The sequence below is a fragment of the Lissotriton vulgaris genome, chromosome 6 (assembly GCF_964263255.1).
Source record: "Lissotriton vulgaris chromosome 6, aLisVul1.2, whole genome shotgun sequence".
In the NCBI taxonomy this organism is placed as follows: Eukaryota; Metazoa; Chordata; class Amphibia; order Caudata; family Salamandridae; genus Lissotriton; species Lissotriton vulgaris.
The window spans coordinates 1411513452-1411534264 of NC_141694.1; the positions used below are offsets into that span (position 1 = coordinate 1411513452).

At 48.5% G+C, this 20813-nt stretch overlaps 1 protein-coding gene across 1 annotated transcript in view; it reads left to right on the forward strand.

Moving 5' to 3' along the window:
• Positions 1–20813, forward strand: part of CCDC28A (coiled-coil domain containing 28A) — a 158552-nt gene that overhangs the window by 126926 nt on the left and 10813 nt on the right. Inside the window, exons 4-5 of the mRNA XM_086927538.1 lie at positions 428–582; positions 5882–5904. Of these exons, the coding sequence (XP_086783664.1) occupies positions 428–582; positions 5882–5904 (178 nt within the window). The remainder of the gene's footprint in view (positions 1–427; positions 583–5881; positions 5905–20813) is intronic.

Here is a 20813-nt window from a genome sequence, read left to right on the forward strand (position 1 = left end):
TGAGTTGGTTAATGTGACAGAAACGATGTAGCGGGCATCTGCTAAATAAAGGTTTATATGGGTTGTTTAGAAAGCGTGTCCCTGTCTGTTTACCAATCAAGTACCTTCTTTCACTTCCCTAAAGCCTCAGTATCTGGTGGTATCTATAAGACATAAGTGTACATGGTTCATAAAAAAACATCATGTACAATTAAGGCAATATGTATTTTTTCTTTTTCTATATGTATGTTTTCTATAGCCTTTTTTTCACGTTGCACTGATGGTACCCTCAAACCCCCATTATGATACAAGAATTGATATTGTGTTAACAATAATTTTATTCTAACACGAATTCTAAAATAGTCCAGATTTTGTGTGATTTTTGCTTAATCATTTCTTCTCACTGTTGCTTCTTGTTCGCTAAGCGCACTGCCTTCCTTTTGTTCAGGTAACGATTGCTCGATAGAGCAGATGGAACACATACGAGGGATGCAGGAGAAATTGGCCCGCTTACATTTGGAACTCTATGGGGAGCTGGAGGAACTTCCTGAAGACAAAAGAAAAATTGCCACTGATTCAAATCTTGACCGGCTGCTGACAGACGTAAGTAGAAGGGAGACAACGAAACTGACAAGAGGCAAGAGCTTGGTTTGAGGAGTGCAAGGCACCAGTGCCCATTCTCGTTGCTTTCTCAGTGCTAGTTGGTTTTCATTGGTGTTTCAATTTTAAGGAAGATGATTAGCTCAAAACATAAAGGTAATGGAGCATGTGTGAGACATGTCTGACTTTTTTCCAGAAAGTTAATTCAGGGACATGTAGAGCTTTCATGTAAAGTGCCTAATGGTTTCATGAACTCCTGAGTATTACCTTTGTCATTGTCTGAAATGTACATATTCCCTTCACAGTTTACATACATAACTAATTAGGAAACCCCCATTAACAGTACCCAATTATGCTGCAGTAGAGTGAGAGTTTAAAATACAAAGATGAAAAGTAACACAATGCACCTCTCAGCTTTGTAAGCATTATAAGTCATTCCCAGCCGTTATTCCCGCGTGTGACCACCCCCCTCCCACCTGTTCAACACGAGTGCAGTTGCTAGGCAACTCAAGTAACCATGTGATCTGTAAAACTGCAGATGATTGGCAAAGATTGTGCTGGGTGCAGGTGTAACTTACTCTTGCAGTACAACTTGCACACTATGGCCTTCCAAGTGTAAGCTATTAGTACTCTTGGTCTATTCCTGAAATTCAGTAGGAAGCCAGGAGTATTCCAAGAATAGGCCATAGCAAAAACTTTGTCCATCATCTATGACTTTTCTGGTTGCTAAAGAACTTGTGCTTCCATTCGCGGGTTTATAGCAACAGGCGCCACCACCTTCCTTAATCCAGCTCAGCTTCACCATTGATTAGCCAACCACTAATTGCACATACCATTGCTTCAGAATGTTGGGATGTATATTATCAAAAGTATGTGTGGAAATGTAATACCGGTTCAACCGTTTCTCGTTAGGTTACTTAAAAATATGAACACAACAGTTAGGATTTGAGATGGTGAGTAGTCTCCAGAAGGATTTGATTTTTGACAGGTTAATGGTTAACTTACTTGTGATAAATTAAATGGGGTATTAGGGTGGAAAATAATGTTATTCAGTTTCTTCAAAACACTGTCAGAGAAGGTGTTATATTCTTAGAGGAAATGTTTTATTTTTAGCCACATTCAAGAAAAAGCAGAGCAGGAGGAAGCAGCTAAGTGTGAGCAGTATCATTTTATTTTTTGCTTAAGTGAAGAATTCTACCAGCAGCAATCTAAAGTGTGCCGCAGTTCAGTATATGATTTAAACTGATATAAATATAAAAATGATCATTACTTATACTATGTGCTGGCATTCTAGTACAGTTAGATGTTTATATTCACACACTGTGGTTAATGAATGCAAGCTCTTTGTACTGTATGGTGAGACATACCCTTAGGGAATTCATGTGAATAGGTGTCATGCATTGCAGTTTTTGTCACAGAAGCTTTCATTTAAGCTGCATTTATTTTGTACTCAGTATGCTAGTAGTCGTCAATTTTGAGTTTATTGCTAATTTATTATTTGTTGATTCGTTTTTATTGTTTTATCATTTAAAGGTTGTGAAGTGGGCAGGAAAAGTTTCATAACCAAATCAGTATCGTCCATACACAATATTGTTGTTAGAAACCGCCAGCCATTTAAGCCTATAACAAAACACAAATATCTCATTTAAACAGAGACTATGTAACTATGGAGACAGATTGAAAAAAGGATATATCTTCTAGTCATGGTCTTTTAAATAGGAAATATTGTGTCTGAATCCATTGGCAGCTCAAATCCAGAGTTCCAAATTAAGGGCCTCATTATGATGTCGGTCGGAAAGCATTCCGACCAACTCGGTGTACGAATGGTTTGCGACGACTCCTGTTCGGGGAGTCTGACCGACCGATTACGATGTTTCCAAACACCGTCTGGTCGGACTCCCATTGACTTCAATGGAAGCCTGTGTTCCGACTGAAAAACACAGGCTCCCATTGAAAAAAGGGGTGGGTGTGGAAAATCTTACACCCTTTTGGCGGGCACCCCATGGTGTCTGCCACACTGTGCATGGTTGGACAGAGGGGACCCATGGGCACCTCGACAGGCCAGAGCAGGTGGCCTCCGGGTGGACAGGGGCCTGCTACGGGCTCCCAAAGTCAGTTTCCGACAATTGATCCGTGTGGGACTGACAGAGTCTGAATCCGACCTCGTAATCGGTTGGTCGGAAATGCAGCCCGTAGAGCTCTATGATTTGCCTCCGACCGACTCTGACTTTCTGAATGCCCATCGGAAACCTATTCGGAATGACTGACCAACTACCTTGTATCGAAATGGGTTGCTCCGAATTGTTTCCGAGTGGGCTTCCCACACGGGTTCTGTCAAACTGAATGCCATTTGAAGCCTTTCCAACCAACATCTTTATCAGCTCCTTAGTGTACAAACCGATCTAAAAGTTGTTTCAGATGGTACAAAGATCATGTATTTGTCGTGGTCAGGATGGGAGGGGAGAGGAGAGGAGGTATCATCCTAAATGCACCGAAAATCAACTTGAGAGAGGGAAAGAGAAATAAAGGATCACTGGTATCCAATAAGGTATTTCTAATCTGGGTCCTACATGTATGCATTTACCACATATTTCAGTAAAATGTGTGCAAAGACCTGTGCTTGCAGAGTTTTATAATCTTGTTTGTTTGGTAGGTTCAATAGTGTCACTTGCAGAACAACCACTAGCCTGGTTTTTGCCAGAATACACAGAAACTAAGAGGAGTCCCCCACACTTCCAGAGAATAGTGTCACGACGAGGTAGAAATACCACCCTATCAGAAACCTCTCTCCTCAGAGAGACGTGGGGTAAGATTCAGGGACTGACCACACCGCTTCTTCCAAGCAAGAAAAGACATGTCACATCAGGATGGAGAACATAAGGAGTTACTGTAAGGCAAGAACCAGACAACCTATTTGTATATCCCCAATACACCTAATCTGTATGACATTAATGTTGTTCTTGTGCAAATCATGTAATAGTGAGGATCCACTTACCAAATTATAAATCTCTCAATCTTTCCTGGAAGTGAAGAATTCAGGAGTTGAAATCACTCCTGTTACAGTGCTATTGATTCGTGTGAATTCTTCACAATTGTGGAACTGTTAAAGTCAAGAGGCAGTCCAATTAAATAAAGCACAAAAAGAATGGCCCTGGAGAATACAGGATGCAAGTTCAAATACCAACGTGCAAGGTGGGGACGTGGTCTTGATCCAGGAACAGTAAGCCGAGCAAAGGCTTGTTTCTGTGACGCGTTCTTTGAAATCAGTTTAAGGGAGTGAGGATAATTGTTGAACTCTGGCAGAAAACAGGCAACATTGTAGATTTAGGGAACTACAAATACGTGATAAGTGATCAGCTCAAAAGAGACCAGACACTTATAGAAGAAATGCACCAAATGTTTGAAATCTGTTCCAGGCTATAGAACAGGACGCCAGCCCTGACAAATAGTATGGGGCCTGATTGACAGAAGTAACTTAAACTTTTCAGTAAGTTACACCTTTAAATATGTCTACTACTTTTTGCTTATTCACAAAATCTGAGTGTAAGTTGCTACAAAAAACCCCCAAAAAGTGCAGCATCACACACGACTAAACACTGGTACTGCATCCCCCTCTCATAAAAATACCTCATAGAAAACAATGTTAAATGAAATTATTTCAAATAGTTAAAAGAAATTAAATAAATATAATTTTATGTAAAATTTAATTAAATTAACACATCGCTTTTAGTAATTATTAATGCAAAATAAAAAGAAATCTGTATGTGGGAATTCATTTTTTCATTTAAAATTCATAAAATATGTGCATGACCTGTGTTACGTAAGCCCAAATGGACTAGTAATTAGGGCAGGTCCTAAACATATGTAAAAGCCCCACATCAATTGCTTTACATTCAGGGCAGCTATCTGGAACTATCTGGAATGTTTTATGCAACCTGCTAAGAGTTAAATAAGTGTGATGCATTATGTTCTGTTGAATTAATTGAAAACGTGCGTTCCAAGAAACAGTTTTGGGTAACAAGAATTAAATTCCGTTCCCGTTCAGAAAATCCGTGTTAAAATCAGTCACCTGTGTCTCTTTAAGTGTAATCTGGTTGTGTTATAAGAGTTGGCGCTGAATACAAGCTGGTGATTGCTTTTCTGGTGCAAGGGTGGTCTGCTGAGGCCGCAGTTTCTTTAGGGTGCATCTAAAAGAGTTAAATATCAGGAATGGCCCAATGGTGAATATTCCTGATACAGTGTTTGGAATGTGAGTAGCTCTGTGTCGCTTTTATGGGAGGATGTGGATGTGGAAATGAGCGGTGGGCCGACGATCCTACCACGTCTGAGTGTAATCCTACTCCTAATCCTACGACGAGGGGAGCCGGTTCCCCTCGTCGGTCTGACGCCTGGGTACGTTGACGGTGCAGCACTCGGCGAACCTAGACCATTTAGTAACTGGACAGGAGGAGACCGCTGAAGCATAGCTTCCCCCACACTAGGATTACACTCAGACGTGGTAGGATCTTCGGCCCACCGCTCATTTCCATGTGGAGTAGGTAACAGTTGTGCCATCCACAGTGTGTAGATAGTGTTTCGTTTTTTGCCTCTTGGTCCTGAAGAATTGCACTGTATCCCTAGGAACACGAGCAAGAAACATGTTGACCATACACAAATCTTCTCACTTGGTAGAGTAGACCGTCCTGGATATTTGCACTAGGAGGTCCACCTCACCATTTATTTTTTAATAAAGTAGCTAACCATGCCAATAAAATAGTCAGTGGATTACCTAACTTTTTTAAATTAGCACCACCATCACCGCGCACATCTACACCCCCCTTGTCTTAGAACCCTCATACCGCATGCACCAACTGGCAGGGACAAAAGATCTCGGGCAAAGGGCCCCATCTGGGTGCCCGTCAGGCATTGCACCGCCAGCTTGACGAGGAGCAAAAACCCATATGATGAAGCATGACACCTAACTTGCTGGGTGTGTGAGGGTTTTAGGTCTCGACAAGGAGGACTCCCCTTTCCGTACCCCAGTCAACTCTCTGGGTGCCTCACTCCCATTATAGTCTCCCGGAACATACCAGGCCAACCAAAACAACCCCCCCCCCCTTTGTCCAGGGGAACTGCGTACCCTTCTTTGTTTCCACAGTTCTCGGGCATGTATGCTGGACCCCTTTAACAAGCCCACCCCGTCCCTCTCCGTTGATACAAAAAGAACGTGGAGGGGCGTATATCAGAGAGGTACAAAAATACAATGATTAAAGTTTACTTTAAATAAGCTCATAATTTATTACAATTCTGTTTTATATTTCAGCTGGAAGAGTTGAATTCGTCAATGTATCCTTTTATGAAAAAGTCCAATATATTGGAAAACATATTGTGTGATCGAATCAAGTTTTGAATGTGTTCTGATGATCTGATTATTAAATTGAAATGGAGACCAGATGTGGACATGTGATCAATAGTTGCATTTAAGTATTTTCCACTTATTCGTAAGCTTTCAGTTGCGTCTTGCACTGTGAATGTGATAATGCACAGCCCTCTGTTTTGTGTCTAATTTCCATTTATTGATAAGATTGTCTGTAGCTTTTTCGGTGTGGCTACAAAGGCCCGGTTGCTGACATTTTGGTACTGTGGAACCATTCTGAAAAGTTTCACAGAACCCATGCCCCTAACTAGCAACCCTACTTTAACTTTTTCCAAGCTGTTCATATGTTAGGATTTGAAGGACATCAACAGTTCTGGTACAGTTTCCTATGTTTTGACTTGTTTCGATCTCTAGATTAATGCCTCTTGTTACAGTATTTACTCCATAATACATTTGCAAATTGAACTCGAACATTCATTTTAAACACTAATTTGTGCATTTATTCTTGCTAATTTGCGATTTTAATTATTTTTCTGAGCGCTTTTGTAGCTGGTACAAGGTGAACAATTTGCACCACTAGTTTAATACATAAAAATCAAGATCACTGATCGACATTTACATGTTTCCATCCTCACCAATGCCTACAGTGTTTAACAAAGTCCTTTGGGTGGTCGTTCAATTTTAACGAGTTTGGATTGCTGTTTAGCTGGATTGGAGCAACCGCTGCTATGTGGTGAAATGTAATTTTCTTTTTAGATATTTATTTCTTTAATCTCAATTACTGGCTGATTGTAAGATTTCTATTTATTTTCTAAGCGCTCTTCAAAATTGTAACTTTCCTATTAAACATGAGGGTATCTGGTTGCTACTTCCCCCTGCTGTCCCTCCCCGGGTCATAGCTTTGTGGGGTAGCCCATAAGCCAGAACTCTGGATGTCTGAGACTCTTAGGCATTTTAGGCCGCAGAGGTTGGCGGCTACTGAATGCTGGGTGGTAATGTTTACTAATACACACATTTTCTCTGGTTTTTATGAAATGTGCTTTCTTTTTTCACAATAAGATTATCACGTGTGTGATTGTATCTTCATATTTAAGCCAGGACTGCATATCAAAATATATGTTAAAATTTCAATAAGTATTTGACAATCATTTCTGTAAAATACATCAATAAATGCTGATGCTCCTCCCTCATCTGCCAAACCTCCAGCACACTCCCACCCCACTCCTGCCCACTGCTGAGATCTTGTTTATGTTTGGGGCAGGTGGTGTTTAAGTTTCCATAACTTTATTTCCATAAAAGGTATCCAGGCCAAATTTGTATTTTTCCCCCATCTGTTAGGGATTCTAAAGTTACCTTGTGTTTTTCCATTCCATGGAGGGAACCTATCAAGTAGCCAAAATATAGCCATATGGTGTGTTCTCCCTCCCCCCCCACCCCCCCACCTAAAAAAAGGTAAATGGTTCGGTACAAGAATGTGTGTGTGGTCTTTCTAAAAATTGCATCGGGAAACGGTCTGCCATGCTATCACTCTCCTCCCAGCATAGTTGTAAAATAAAAACAAAAAAACACGTTTAAACCACATTTTTGGCATCTTTTTAAGTTATGGGTACTCACAAACCTTCTCTCGGGGGCCAAATATACAGTGTGGTTTGTGTCTGAGGGCCGCACCAGTGGGGGCGGGGTCAGTGGGGAAGGGGCCGGAGCTAGAGCAACAAAAAAAAACGGTGACCATGAGGTTAAAACTGGTCCCTGCAGCGGATGCCTTCGTCCACTGAGCCACCAGACCCGGCATACACACATCTCTCTTTCTCTTTCTTTCTCTCTCTATCTCTTTCTTTCTCTCTCTATCTCTCTCCCTCTGTCTCCCTTCCTCTCTCCCTCCCTCTCTCCCTGTCTCCCTCTCTCCCTGTCTTTCTCTGTCTCACTCACTCTGACTCTCTCTCTCCCTCTCTCTCCACCTCTCTCTCCCTGTTTCACTCTATCTCCTTCCCTCTCCCTCCCTCTGTCTCCCTCCCTCTGTCTGTCTCCCTCCCTCTGTCTCTCTGTCTCCCTCTGTCTCCCATCCTCTGTAGCCCTCCTCCCTCTGTCTGTCTCCCTCCCTCTGTCTGTCGCCCTCCCTCTGTCTGTCTCCCTCTCTCCGTCCCTCTGTCTCCCTTCCTCCGTCTCCGTGTCTACCTCCCTCTGTCTCCCTGTCTCCCACCCTCTGTTGCCCTCCTCCCTCTGTCTGTCTGTCTCCCTCCCTCTGTCTGTCGCCCTCCCTTTGTCTGTCTCCCTCTCTCCGTCCCTTCCTTCCTCCGTCTCCGTGTCTCTCTCCCTCTGTCTCTCTCCCTCTGTCTCCCTCCCTCTGTCTCCTTGTCTCCCTCTGTCTCCCACCCTCTGTTGCCCTCCTCCCTCTGTCTGTCTCCCTCCTCCTCTGTCTGTCGCCCTCCCTCTGTCTGTCTCCCTCTCTCCTCCCTCCCTTCCTCCGTCTCCGTGTCTCCCTCCCTCTGTCTCCCTCCCTCTTCCTCCGTCTGTCTCCCTCCATCTGTCTCCCTCCCTCTCCCTCCCTCCCTCTGCCTCCCTCTGTCTCCCTCCCTCCCTCTGTCTCCCTCCCTCCCTCTGTCTCCCTCCCTCCCTCTGTCTGTCTCCCTAATTCTGTCTGTCTCCCTCCTTCTGTCTGCCTCCCTCCCTCTGTCTGTCTCTCTCCCTCTGTCTGTCTCCCTCCCTCTGTCTGTCTCCCTCCCTCTGTCTGTCTCCCTCCCTCTGTCTGTCTCCCTCCCTCTGTCTGTCTCCCTCCCTCTGTCTGTCTCCCTCCCTCTGTCTGTCTCCCTCTCTCCCTCTGTTTGTCTCCCTCCCTCCCTCTGTCTGTCTCCCTCCCTCTGTCTCCCTCCCTCTGTCTCCCTCCCTCTGTCTCCCTCCCTCTGTCTCCTTGTCTCCCTCTGTCTCCCACCCTCTGTTGCCCTCCTCCCTCTGTCTGTCTCCCTCCCTCTGTCTCCCTCTCTCCGTCCCTCTGTCTCCCTTCCTCCGTCTCCGTGTCTACCTCCCTCTGTCTCCCTCTGTCTCCCACCCTCTGTTGCCCTCCTCCCTCTGTCTGTCTCCCTCCCTCTGTCTGTCGCCCTCCCTTTGTCTGTCTCCCTCTCTCCGTCCCTTCCTTCCTCCGTCTCCGTGTCTCCCTCCCTCTATCTCTCTCCCTCTGTCTCCCTCCCTCTGTCTCCCTCCCTCCTCCTCTGTCTGTCGCCCTCCCTCTGTCTGTCTCCCTCCCTCTGTCTGTCTCCCTCCCTCTGTCTCCTTGTCTCCCTCTGTCTCCCACCCTCTGTTGCCCTCCTCCCTCTGTCTGTCTCCCTCCTCCTCTGTCTGTCGCCCTCCCTCTGTCTGTCGCCCTCCCTCTGTCTGTCTCCCTCTCTCCGTCCCTCTGTCTCCCTTCCTCCGTCTCCGTGTCTACCTCCCTCTGTCTCCCTCCCTCTGTCTCCCTGTCTCCCTCTGTCTCCCACCCTCTGTTGCCCTCCTCCCTCTGTCTGTCTCCCTCCCTCTGTCTGTCGCCCTCCCTTTGTCTGTCTCCCTCTCTCCGTCCCTTCCTTCCTCCGTCTCCGTGTCTCCCTCCCTCTATCTCTCTCCCTCTGTCTCCCTCCCTCTGTCTGTCTCCCTCCTCCTCTGTCTGTCGCCCTCCCTCTGTCTGTCTCCCTCCCTCTGTCTGTCTCCCTCCCTCTGTCTCCTTGTCTCCCTCTGTCTCCCACCCTCTGTTGCCCTCCTCCCTCTGTCTGTCTCCCTCCTCCTCTGTCTGTCTCCCTCCTCCTCTGTCTGTCTCCCTCCCTCTGTCTGTCGCCCTCCCTCTGTCTGTCGCCCTCCCTCCCTCTGTCACCCCCCTCTGTCACCCTCTGTCTGGGACACGCCGCCTCAAAACGCCTTCCCTGTCGTCCTCCGGGGGGTTCCGCGGCACTGGGTCTCAGCTGAATGGGCTTGTGTACACTGCGCACCCTGGTCCCGCCTGTTAGCCTGTTGGTCCAGAGGGGGTAGGTAGCAACCCACTCCTCCTCACTCAGGTTGCTGGTGTGGCCCCCTCCCATGCTTCACAGGTACGAGCAACGATGAATCACTGCCTTTATGTCCCCAGGCCGCCTAGTCCCAGGCTATTCCTATCTTGACGATGTGCAACAGGACGAGGATTGGCAAGGTTGCGATGTGTGTTAGTCTCTCCAGGGCCCCTTAGCCTTTTGGTGCAAGGCTGCGTTATCTCCTATCTCACTGTAATGATTGAGCGGTTCCTGTGGTCTTTTGTAGGACTGAGCTTGGCCCACTGTATGTGGTCAATGGTGCTTTACAGGAGGACACGCCACTCAGATGCAGGGAGCACTCGCGTCGGGCTGGGACATCCCCCGTATAGTATGCCTTCTTCTGTTGCACGACGAGGAGGGATCCCGCTGCGCTCGCACAGATCACACTGTGCCATCCAGATCCCCAGAGTGCAGCCGCGAGCTGAGCTCTCTGGCCAGGAATTGCTCCGGAACCACCCTCCTCCCCAGCGGGCCCGTACTATCCTCCGCGCTCACTGGTCTTGGCGGGGGGCACCCGTAGAACTCCATATTCTCCCCCGACCCTCGCTTTGTAGATAGCATCATGGAGCAGCACAGAGGACTGGGCCACCTCACCAGCCAGCAGGGGTTCTGGATCTGCATGGTACAGCCCCCAGACTTCTCGGGGCGAACTTTCCCCGAAGGACCCCTCCTACCAGCCGCTCCTGGGTCGGGCTCCCACTGGGCTCCGCATGACCCTGAGTGCCTGCCGAGCATTGCCTTCCGCAATTGCAGCAGCTCCGCCCAGTCCGTTTTCGGCAGCCCTGCCTGTGTGTGCCCTGGCTGAGACAGCTTCGGGGCACACACACACACACACAGCTGCACCGAGAACTTCACAGGTCTTTAAAAGACCATTTGCATGTTAATGGGGCTGTGTTGCATTTCACCTCTTCTTAGGCCCCTGCAGCTCCACTCTATCACTGGAATCGCCCCGGCCCTGCAGCAGAGTCTCTCAGAGTTGAGCTGCTGAAACACTCAGTGTTTGCAGATACTCTAAAAAAATTCTAAAACACGGGTACGATGTCTGCAAGGTCCGCGGGCCGCCAAGGAAGGCTTGCCGGGCCGCTGGCGGCCCCCGGGCCATACTAGGAGTACCCGTGTTTTAAGTGGTCATTGATTTTTCCAATTTTTTTTTGGGTGGTTTCTACCTAACTTGTAGTTTATGGTGTAAACCGTTGTGAAATCCATTGTTGATCCCGGAAAGCTATATTGTTCTGCAAAGTGCACACAATTCTGAATTCTGCAAGGGGTCGTTGGGGTAGATCACTGATGGTTTTCCCATAGAAACTAATTGTTGGAAGTAAAAAAATAAGGAACTGATCAAACCAGGATTAATGGAAGTCCCACAATGGAACAGGAACAGATCAAACCAAGGACAATGGGTGTTCCATTGTGGGACTTCCATCAAACCTGGTTTGATCAGTTCCTGTCGCAGTCTCTAGGCCCAACCCCACCGGGGGAAAAAAAGGCTCAGGTCAAGACTTTGCCTGAAGTCCTTATTCGTGACCGAAAGAAAACTTCCGAGGACAAAGGCGAAGCCTTCCGGTGGCTCGGGACTGAGCAAGCCGCATGTCGGTGCCCCAAAAACACAGTTGTGCCGAAAGTGGGAACACATCCTACGCCCGCTGTCTCCAAAAAGGCCTTAACACCAAGCACTTCGGGCACTGAAAGAACAAAAGGCCTTGGATCCGAAAACACCTTAAAAACCTTCGGATCCAAAAAAGATATCAGACTAGACAATGAAGCCGAAGGACCCGGAACCCCCTTCTAAGGCTCCAGAGCAGAAATCAAAACCACGTTTGGAACTGAAAAAATCGGCGCTGAAAACAGACGCTAACGAGGAAGAACTGTTTCTACCAGATCCCATCGAACCCAAACAAAAAACACTGCATGTGGACCCTAAAACAGGCCATATCGTCAGTATCTCAAATAACAAGAGGAAATTGGACACCCCACACATTCCTGAGGTGCCTGTGAAGAAAAGAGACTATGAAACTTCCCCATTAAGACCCTCTTCTCCTGTTCTTCTTACTAAGCCTTTCTCTCCTCCAAAGTCTCCCATACTTCCTCAATACTCACCGCCACCACAGGTTGATGATGACCTAGGGGGTGGGGGTGGACAAAATGACCCTTTCAATGATCCTGATGATGACACTAACATACCACAGGACACGTGGGACGACTACAATGACCCTGTAGATCCTCCAGACCTTCCTGATCCAGATGCATACCCAAAAAGGCCATCTCCCCCAGATGACAACATTGGTTTTAGTCAGCTCATTGATGGGGTTGCCCAATATCCTGGCGTTCAAATGCATTCAGACCCCACAGAGGAAGATTCCTGGTAGAAACTTTTGCACAGACACAAAAGACAGTACAAACATTACCCATGCTGAAAGGTGTCATCAAACATTCTACAGACGTCTTCAAAGACCCTGTCAAGACCAGGATTCTCAATCCTCGGATTGATAATGTGCAACCCCTGGCTGTCGTGGCTAAAGAGTGGGACCTGGAGCTGGTATCATATGCGGATGATTTAGAAACAACAAAGGTCCCCAAGAGTATATAAATCTAAAGTCTGATAAATAATAGTCCACAATGGGAACTACCTTGACCACTGTCCAGCCGGACAGGGTAATTTATTTTTTCAATGATAAAGATACTGGGGTATGGAAGGGCACAATCCTGTACCGTTTCCAGGAACAAACAGGGGGAGTTTTTAGGCAAGAAGGAGCATAGTTGGCCACTTATATTTCAGTAGACATTGGAAGTAGTGCCAAAAAACAGTGCTAGACACAGCATGAATTAAACATAATAGTAGGTCTGTGAAAACACTTAAAACAAGTCGACGTTTCGATCCCATGTGCTCAATGTTGCGGGACCATCATCAGGACTAACAATACATACATTTGCTTGCCTGGTAAAAGTTAAACACACAACCGCCCATATGGGTCGGTGGGGTTTACAGGGATTTTTATAAGCGGGTCCTCGTTTTGATATCGATATTCGCCTGTATGGTACAGGTCGCACCGTTCTATCCACCTCACTTTCCGTTATTGGCAAAATTATCTCTCGGAGGGGATCGGCCTGCTAGGTCCGGATATATTCAAAACGAGTCGAGGGGAGGAAATGCCTCCGCGGTGTCTCTGGTCCCTGGGTGCCCTGCCGGATCGCAGTCACTGCGATCCGGCAGGCGAATATCGATATCAAAACGAGGACCCGCTTATAAAAATCCCTGTAAACCCCACCGACCCATATGGGCGGTTGTGTGTTTAACTTTTACCGGGCAAGCAAATGTATGTATTGTTAGTCCTGATGATGGTCCCGCAACATTGAGCATATGGGATCGAAACGTCGACTTGTTTTAAGTGTTTTCACAGACCTACTATTATGTTTAATTCATGCTGTGTCTAGCACTGTTTTTTGGCACTACTTCCAATGTCTACTGAAATATAAGTGGCCAACTATGCTCCTTCTTGCCTAAAAACTCCCCCTGTTTGTTCCTGGAAACGGTACAGGATTGTGCCCTTCCATACCCCAGTATCTTTATCATTGAAAAAATAAATTACCCTGTCCGGCTGGACAGTGGTCAAGGTAGTTCCCATTGTGGACTATTATTTATCAGACTTTAGATTTATATACTCTTGGGGACCTTTGTTGTTTCTAAACTATAGCTACCCACGGTCCCCAGATAACCGATTGGGTTCCCTTGTTGTTGTATACAGATCATATGCGGATGATACACAGCTGGTCATTACTCTAGCTGAAGGGCCATCGGTGTCTGCCACGGGGTTTAGAGATGGCATGGCAGCAGTAGCCCAGTGGATGTCTGAGAACTGTCTGCAACTCAATGCCAGTAGAACAGAGGTTCTACTGGTAGGGAAAAAATACCTCCCTCTGGAACGAACACTGGTGGCCTGCATCGCTGGGTATTATTCCAACGCCCAAACCCCTAGTGAAGAATTTGGGAGTATGGATGGATGCCTCGCTCAACTTTCAGTCCCACACAAAGAGAGTGGCAGCTACTTGTGTGGGCCTGCTAAGAGGCCTAAAACCTATCCTGAAGTACTTTGATCCAACAGCTCGCCGGCTCATAATTCAGGCCACGATCCTCTCGCGCCTGGATTATGCCAGCGTGCTGCTCCTAGGGGCGAACAAAGCCGAGATCTTGCGACTTCAACAAGTTCAGAATCTGGCAGCAAGATCTTTGGTTGGGCTCCCCCGCAGATGCTCCGCTAGAGCTACGATTGGAAGACTACGCTGGCTCCCGATTGCGTCGCGTATTAAATTTAAAGCCCTTGTCATGGCATTTAAAATCCTTAAATCCGGGAGTCCGGTTCTACTACGCACATTGCTGTCTTGGTACAGGCCACCCCGGAGTCTGCGCTCCTCCGGGCAATACCTGGCGGAGGTCCCACGTACCAAACTTTTTCGGATGGGCGGTCGCTCTTTTCAGCTGTTAGCGGCCAAACTATGGAACACTCTGCCGGCCCACACCTGTGGCATTGAGAACCTGCTAGCCTTCCGGAAAGCCATTAAGACCATCTTGTTCTCACTGCCATAGGCTCCTATATTTGCCTGACTGTCCTTGAGTTTATGATCCTTCTGGTCTACCAGCGCTGGAACGCCTCTTTGCTGGGGCAGCTGTTGCGCTTTACCAAATCAGTAACATAACATAAAAAATATAAACCCGCCCCTAATGATCTCACCTACATTAAAGGCCAACTCCCCTTAGATTCCCTGGTAGTGACCAATGCTAGGAAGCGTGCCAACTCTCAGACCTCCAGTGATGCTCCACCTCCAGACAGTCTAAATTACTAGACGCTTCAGGCAAACGAGTTGCCTCCCAGGCAGCTAATCACTGGAAGATATCTAACGCACAAGCATTACTTGCCAAATACAATAGGGTTCACTACGACGAGGTTGAGGGCCTAATGCAGCATTTGCCTGACCACTACAGGACCAAAGCCAATGATTTGATTCAGGAAGGCAAGTTAATCACAAACGCATTGATTAAATATTCCCTCAATGCAGCAGACACTGCATCTAGATCGATCAACACTAGTGTGTTATTACCAAGGCATGCACGCTCCTTTAATAGCGGCGCATCCAAGAACATCAGCACAGACACTGCTTCTTCCTCCCACAGAAGTCCCACACAAACATCCCCTAACAAGGGATATTTCAGAGGTGGGGACAAGGTAAATAACAAAAAAGGTAGAGGCCGAGGTGACAACACTTGCCCCTCCCCCACTAACAAACACTGACTTCCCTCAAGACCATTCCACTCCGGTCGGAGGAAGACTCTCCCAGTTCCTACCTGTCTGGAATTCCATCACTACATACAGGTGGATAAGACAAATTATCCAGTATGGTTACTGCCTGGAACTTACTGCAACTCCCTCCAACCTACTGCCCAAACAGCTTCAAAAGCACACAATAGAACCAGTTCCCCTAGAGCATCAAGGGACCGGGGTTTACTCCCTGTACTTTCTAATCCCCAAGAAGGACGGTACTCTCAAGCCAATATTGGACCTCAGACCTCTCAATTTCTATATACAGTTAGATCACTTCCACATAATCACTCTCCAACTGGTCCTTCCACGGCTGCAACAAGGCGGCTTCCTTGCCACATTAGTTCTGTAGTAGGGGTATCTCTGTATATAGTCCTAATCTAGTGAATAGTCCCGCCCATGTGCGTGGACCCCGAAGCAATCAAAAATAATCTCTTAAGATGTCTTCTTTGCAGTCCTGCATAGACACTTAAGAGAAAATCAAGACAAATAATGCAGCCTAACACTTCCAAGGCTACAAAGGCCACCACTTCATCTAAACAGTTAAAAGGATAGCCAACAATGTCAGATTTTACACATTTTACAGTTTCCTTCAAAGAGAAAACTCCCCTTCACCAAAATCCTTGAAATGATAGAGATGAAGAGTTGGACAGACAAGCCCCCATAGGTTGCCATTATGTGTCTGGAAAAGGGATACCGTGCCTTTAAGGAACTCTCCAGAAACCCTCTGTATCCCAGGATGCACAGCCAAAGTCCTTTTACTTTCAGTTCTTTTTTCCCGCTCCTGCTAGTAGGACCCTGGAGTATTGAGCGTCTCCCTTGTTGGGTATTTCTTCAATTTTTGCAACTTTTCAAGTGTTTTGAGTGTTTCACTCAATGTCTGGGGTCTTCCTCTTCCTTTTGCTGTGTTTTTTAGCCAGTTTTGCCCCTCTTTCTGTCGAATATGCCAGCTTTATTCGACATGTGCCCTGAGTGTGCCAGGAAGAATGCTAAATCTGACCCCCACAGAGTATGTATACTCAGTCTCCCTTGCTCCCATGTCCCCTAAGCCTGTGAGATTTGTCAATCCTTCTCCAGGAGGACCCTCCGTGACAGGGAGAAGATTCGTCTCCAAGGCCTGGAGCAGAGGAGACATCCGGAACCAGGTGGGTCTGGGCATGGAGGGACTCAGTCATCATCCTCTGCCCGTGCTTCGGCCTTTGGGGGGCTCCCCAGTCAAGAAAAGGCCCAGAAAATGCACCGGTCCTGGTCGATGGTGTCGGCGTCGAGAGGCATGACCACTATCTGTTCCCCGTCGACCCAGGGCTCTGGGTCGAAGCGTCGTCGAGGGTAAGGACGTCGAGACCTTGGACAAGGTCAACGTTGAGGAATTCACCGGCGCCGACAAATCATCGACGTCGAGATGAGTCCAGGAGGCACCGGCGCTCGCCGTCGAGGCGACACCGCCGTTCGCCATCGAGGTCGACTCGAAGTTCGACGTCAAGGAAAGACAAGTCGACGTCGAAGAGAAGATAGTAGAGGTTGAGGAGTTCATCGACGTCTAGACGATCGACGTCGAGAAGCAGAAAGGCGAAGAGATCGACGTCGAGGAAGGAAAAGTCAACATCGAGGAGGCGTTCAAGGGCCAGGACGGTGTCCTCTGCCTCAGTAGTCAGCATGTCTTCTGCATCGACGAGTCCCCGGTCGGGCGGCGCCGGCGCTCGGCTGAAAAGAGGTCTGCCTCCAGGGTATCCTCTTTAAGACCTGCGCAGAAGAAGAGGAGAGTGGTTAGGTCTTCGGAATCCGAATATTCTCGGACTTATTCGCCTTCTAGGCCCAGGACGCCTACGCCTCCACCAGTGGCTCCGCCATTGCCTCCGGGGAAAGCCTCCTCTGTTACCTCCTTTGCCTCCTCCTCCGACTTCTCCACCTCCGCCTCTTCCTCCGCTTCCACAACTGCCTCCTCCATCTCTGCTGCACCTTCCGTCACCGCCTACGAGGCCTCCACAGCCTAGGTCTCCGGTTCTGCCTCCGCAGCTCCCGCCTCCTGTACGGCCAGTGGATCGCCCGAGGCCTAGGAGGTCTAGATCACGGTCCAGGAGGGGACATCGATCGCGGAGTGACCATCGGTCTTCGACAGGGTCCCGTCATCGTCACCGGAGGGATAGGGCACAGTCCCATCATACTGACTCTTCCAGTGGCCGGAGATATTCTCCCACCTTATCGGATTCCCCCCATACGATGGTGTCACCGGTGGATGACATTGTTACATTTCAGGAGGTGCTATTGAGAGGGGCAGCGAAGTTGGGGATCACTTTAACGGTACCCACACCTTCTACATCGGTGATATTTGAAACCTTGTTGCCCTTGGTGCCAGGACTGGAGGAACCGGCTATGGAGCTTTTTCTGACTCGGCCCTCAGTGAAGTCAGCTCCGTCCCGGCTGCAGAAGAAGTACAGGCGCCCGGATTCCGATCCGGCGTTCCTGAGATCAGATCCGGTACCGGATTCTGTTATCGTAACTGCGGCTAAGAAGCAACATGCTACTGCCTCGTCTTCTACAGTGCCGCCGGATAAGGAAAGTCGTCAGATGGACTCAGATGAACGGAAAGTCTGCGGGACGGCGGCAACCTCCATGAAAGCGGCGAGTGCCTCGGCACTCTTTGGTCGCTATGACTGCTCCTTGTGGGAGTCCCTGCAGCAATTCCTGGAGCTACCCCCGAGGGATAGGAGAGAAGACTTCTAGGAGATTGTGAATGAGGGCATGATGGTCTCTAATCAGGTCATCAGCTCTGCGGCAGACGCCTCTCTCCTGGCGGCTCATGGTTACTGCCATGGCATCAATTTATGACGACATGCCTGGTTGCCCCTTACATCTCTCAAACCGGAGGCGCAACAGAGAGTCGCTAATTTACCATTCTCTGGATCGACTCTCTTTGGGTCACATGCGGACGAGGAGATGGCCTGCATGAAGGCAGAGGTAGAGACACTTAAAGCCGTTGGTTTGGAGAAACCAAAAGAGCAGAAGTAGTCCTTCCACCCGTTCCAGCGGGGGTATGGTTCTCAAAGACGAGGGCAGGGTCGTCAAGCTGGTCAACAGCAACAACAGCAGCAGTACCGGCGGCAACCATTCCAGAAGCGTCAGAGGGGCAGAGGCGGACATCAGTCCTCCTCGGCGAACAAGGGCCCGGCCGGGTCTAAACCCTGAGGTGCTACTTCCCCCTCTTCCGTTACCCGCTCCGGTGGGGGGAAGCATACAGAATTACTTGGCAGAGTGGAGAAAAATTACTCGGGACAAGTGGGTGCTGAATATTGTTTGCAATGGATACAGTCTTCGTTTTGTCAGCCCTCTTCCAGCGATTCCACCGGTTTGCTTGAAGTTCCAGCTGCTCGAGCTCCAAGCGGAGGCTGATACCCTGTTAAGAAAAAGGGCAATAGAAGACGTTCCTTTGTCTCAAAGGGGAAAGGGTCTTTACTCCTGGTTCTTTCTGGCGCGCAAGAAGAACAAGAATGAGTTCAGGCCCATTCTGGATTCGCGACAAGCAAACAAATGGATTCGCGGGGAGAAGTTTTGCATGCTGTCTCTGCACCAGATGTATCCTCATCTGCAAAGAGGAGACAGGCTTTGCACAATAGATCTGCAAGATGCGTATTTCCATGTGCCCATTGCCCAGAAACATCGGAAGTTCCTGCGATTTCTGGTCGGCACAAATCACTATCAGTACACCGTACTACCGTTTGGACTGAAGTCCGCGCCCAGGACTTCAGTCCAGTGCATGGCAGTGGTGGCGGCTCAACTGAGAAAGAACCAGGTGTTTGTCTACCCGTACCTGGACGACTGGTTGATCAGAACCTCCACCTTCCAGGAAGCGCAATTGCACTTCAGCAGGACGGCTGTTCTGTTGAACCAGCTGGGGTTGCACATAAACATGTACAAGTCTGTTCCGACTCCTGTCCAGTGCCTACAGTACTTGGGAGCCTCCATCGATACTCTTTCAGCAAGCGCGTCTCCTTCAGAGGAGCGACGCTTATCGATCCTACGGAAGGCTCAGGCTCTCATGGCGGTTCCATCTACGACAGTGAGGACAGTGTCTTCTCTACTGGGGTCGATGGCCTCTTGCATCTTCCTCACGCCACACGCACGAGGCCGCTGCAGGAATGTCTAGAGGATCAGTGGGACCAGAAGCGGGTGAGCTGGGACTACAGAATCCGGCAGTCCCTTCACACTCAACAGTCCCTGAAATGTTGGTGCTCAGCAGAGAATCTCCTCAAAGGGGGTCCATTCCACAAGGACATTCCCATTCAGACTATCGTCACGGATGCTTCTCTCCAAGGCTGGGGAGCGCATTCAGACCATCTACAGATCCAGGGAACGTGGTCCCCGGCGGAGTCCACGTATCGCATCAATTTCCTGGAACTCAGAGCTGTCCACTTGGCACTGAAGGCCTTTCATCCGTCCTTGCAGACCAACTCCTTGCTTGTGCAGATGGACAATACGACCACGATGTATTACCTCAACAAGCAGAGGGGCTCGATATCGCGCACACTGTCACAAGAAGCGCAGGCGATCTGGCACTGGCTGCTAGCCAGAGGACTAACGATAACGGCTACCCATCTGCCAGGTGTGCAGAATGCTCAGGCGGACGCACTCAGCAGGCTGGTGCAAGAAAACCACGAGTGGGCTCAGAACGACGAAGTACTAGGAGACATTTTCGACAGGTGGGTCACTTCAGATGAAGATCTGTTCGCCACCGCTGAAAACAGAAAATGCAGAGACTTCGCCTCCTGGTATTACCAACCGGGGATTCTGGGGAATGCACTATGGATCAGCGGGTTGAACAGCTTTCTGTACGCTTTTTCACCCATTCCCCTGCTTCCGGCGGTGCTCATCAAGCTGTCCCGGTCCAGAGCACGATGATCCTCATTGCTCCGGAGTGGCCCCGACAGTGGTGGTTCACAGACCTGCTCCACCGGTCACTCCAACCTCACCTGTGTCGGCCGGACCTTCTCACGAAGTTCGGGGGGGGCAGATGGTGCACCCCAACCTCTCATCGTTGAGTTTGGCGGCATGGCTCCTGAGATAGTGCAGTATGGACACCTGAATCTGCCTGAGGATTGCATGAATATTCTCAAGGAGGCTAAGTGGCCTTCCACTAGGACGTCCTATGCCTACAAGTGGAAGAGGTTCTGCATCTGGTGCACTTCCAAGAACTATGATCCGACGACCTGAAAGGAAGATGTTGTCCTTTCATATCTCTTGCATTTGGCTCAGTCTGGCCTTAATTTTCAATCTATTAAGGTTCACCTCGCAGCGTTAACTGCGTACAGGAAATGTCCTTCACAGACTTCCTTCTTCCAGATCCCTGTGGTTAAGGATTTTTTGGAAGGACTGAAGAAAGTGTTCCCTCCTATTCGGAGTCCTTCGCCTTCCTGGGAGTTGAATATGGTGCTGTCCAGATTGATGAAGGAACCTTTTGAACCCATTCATAAGGCTTCACTGCAGCACTGCAGCACTTGTCGTGGAAGGTGGCTTTCCTTGTGGCTATTACATCGGCCC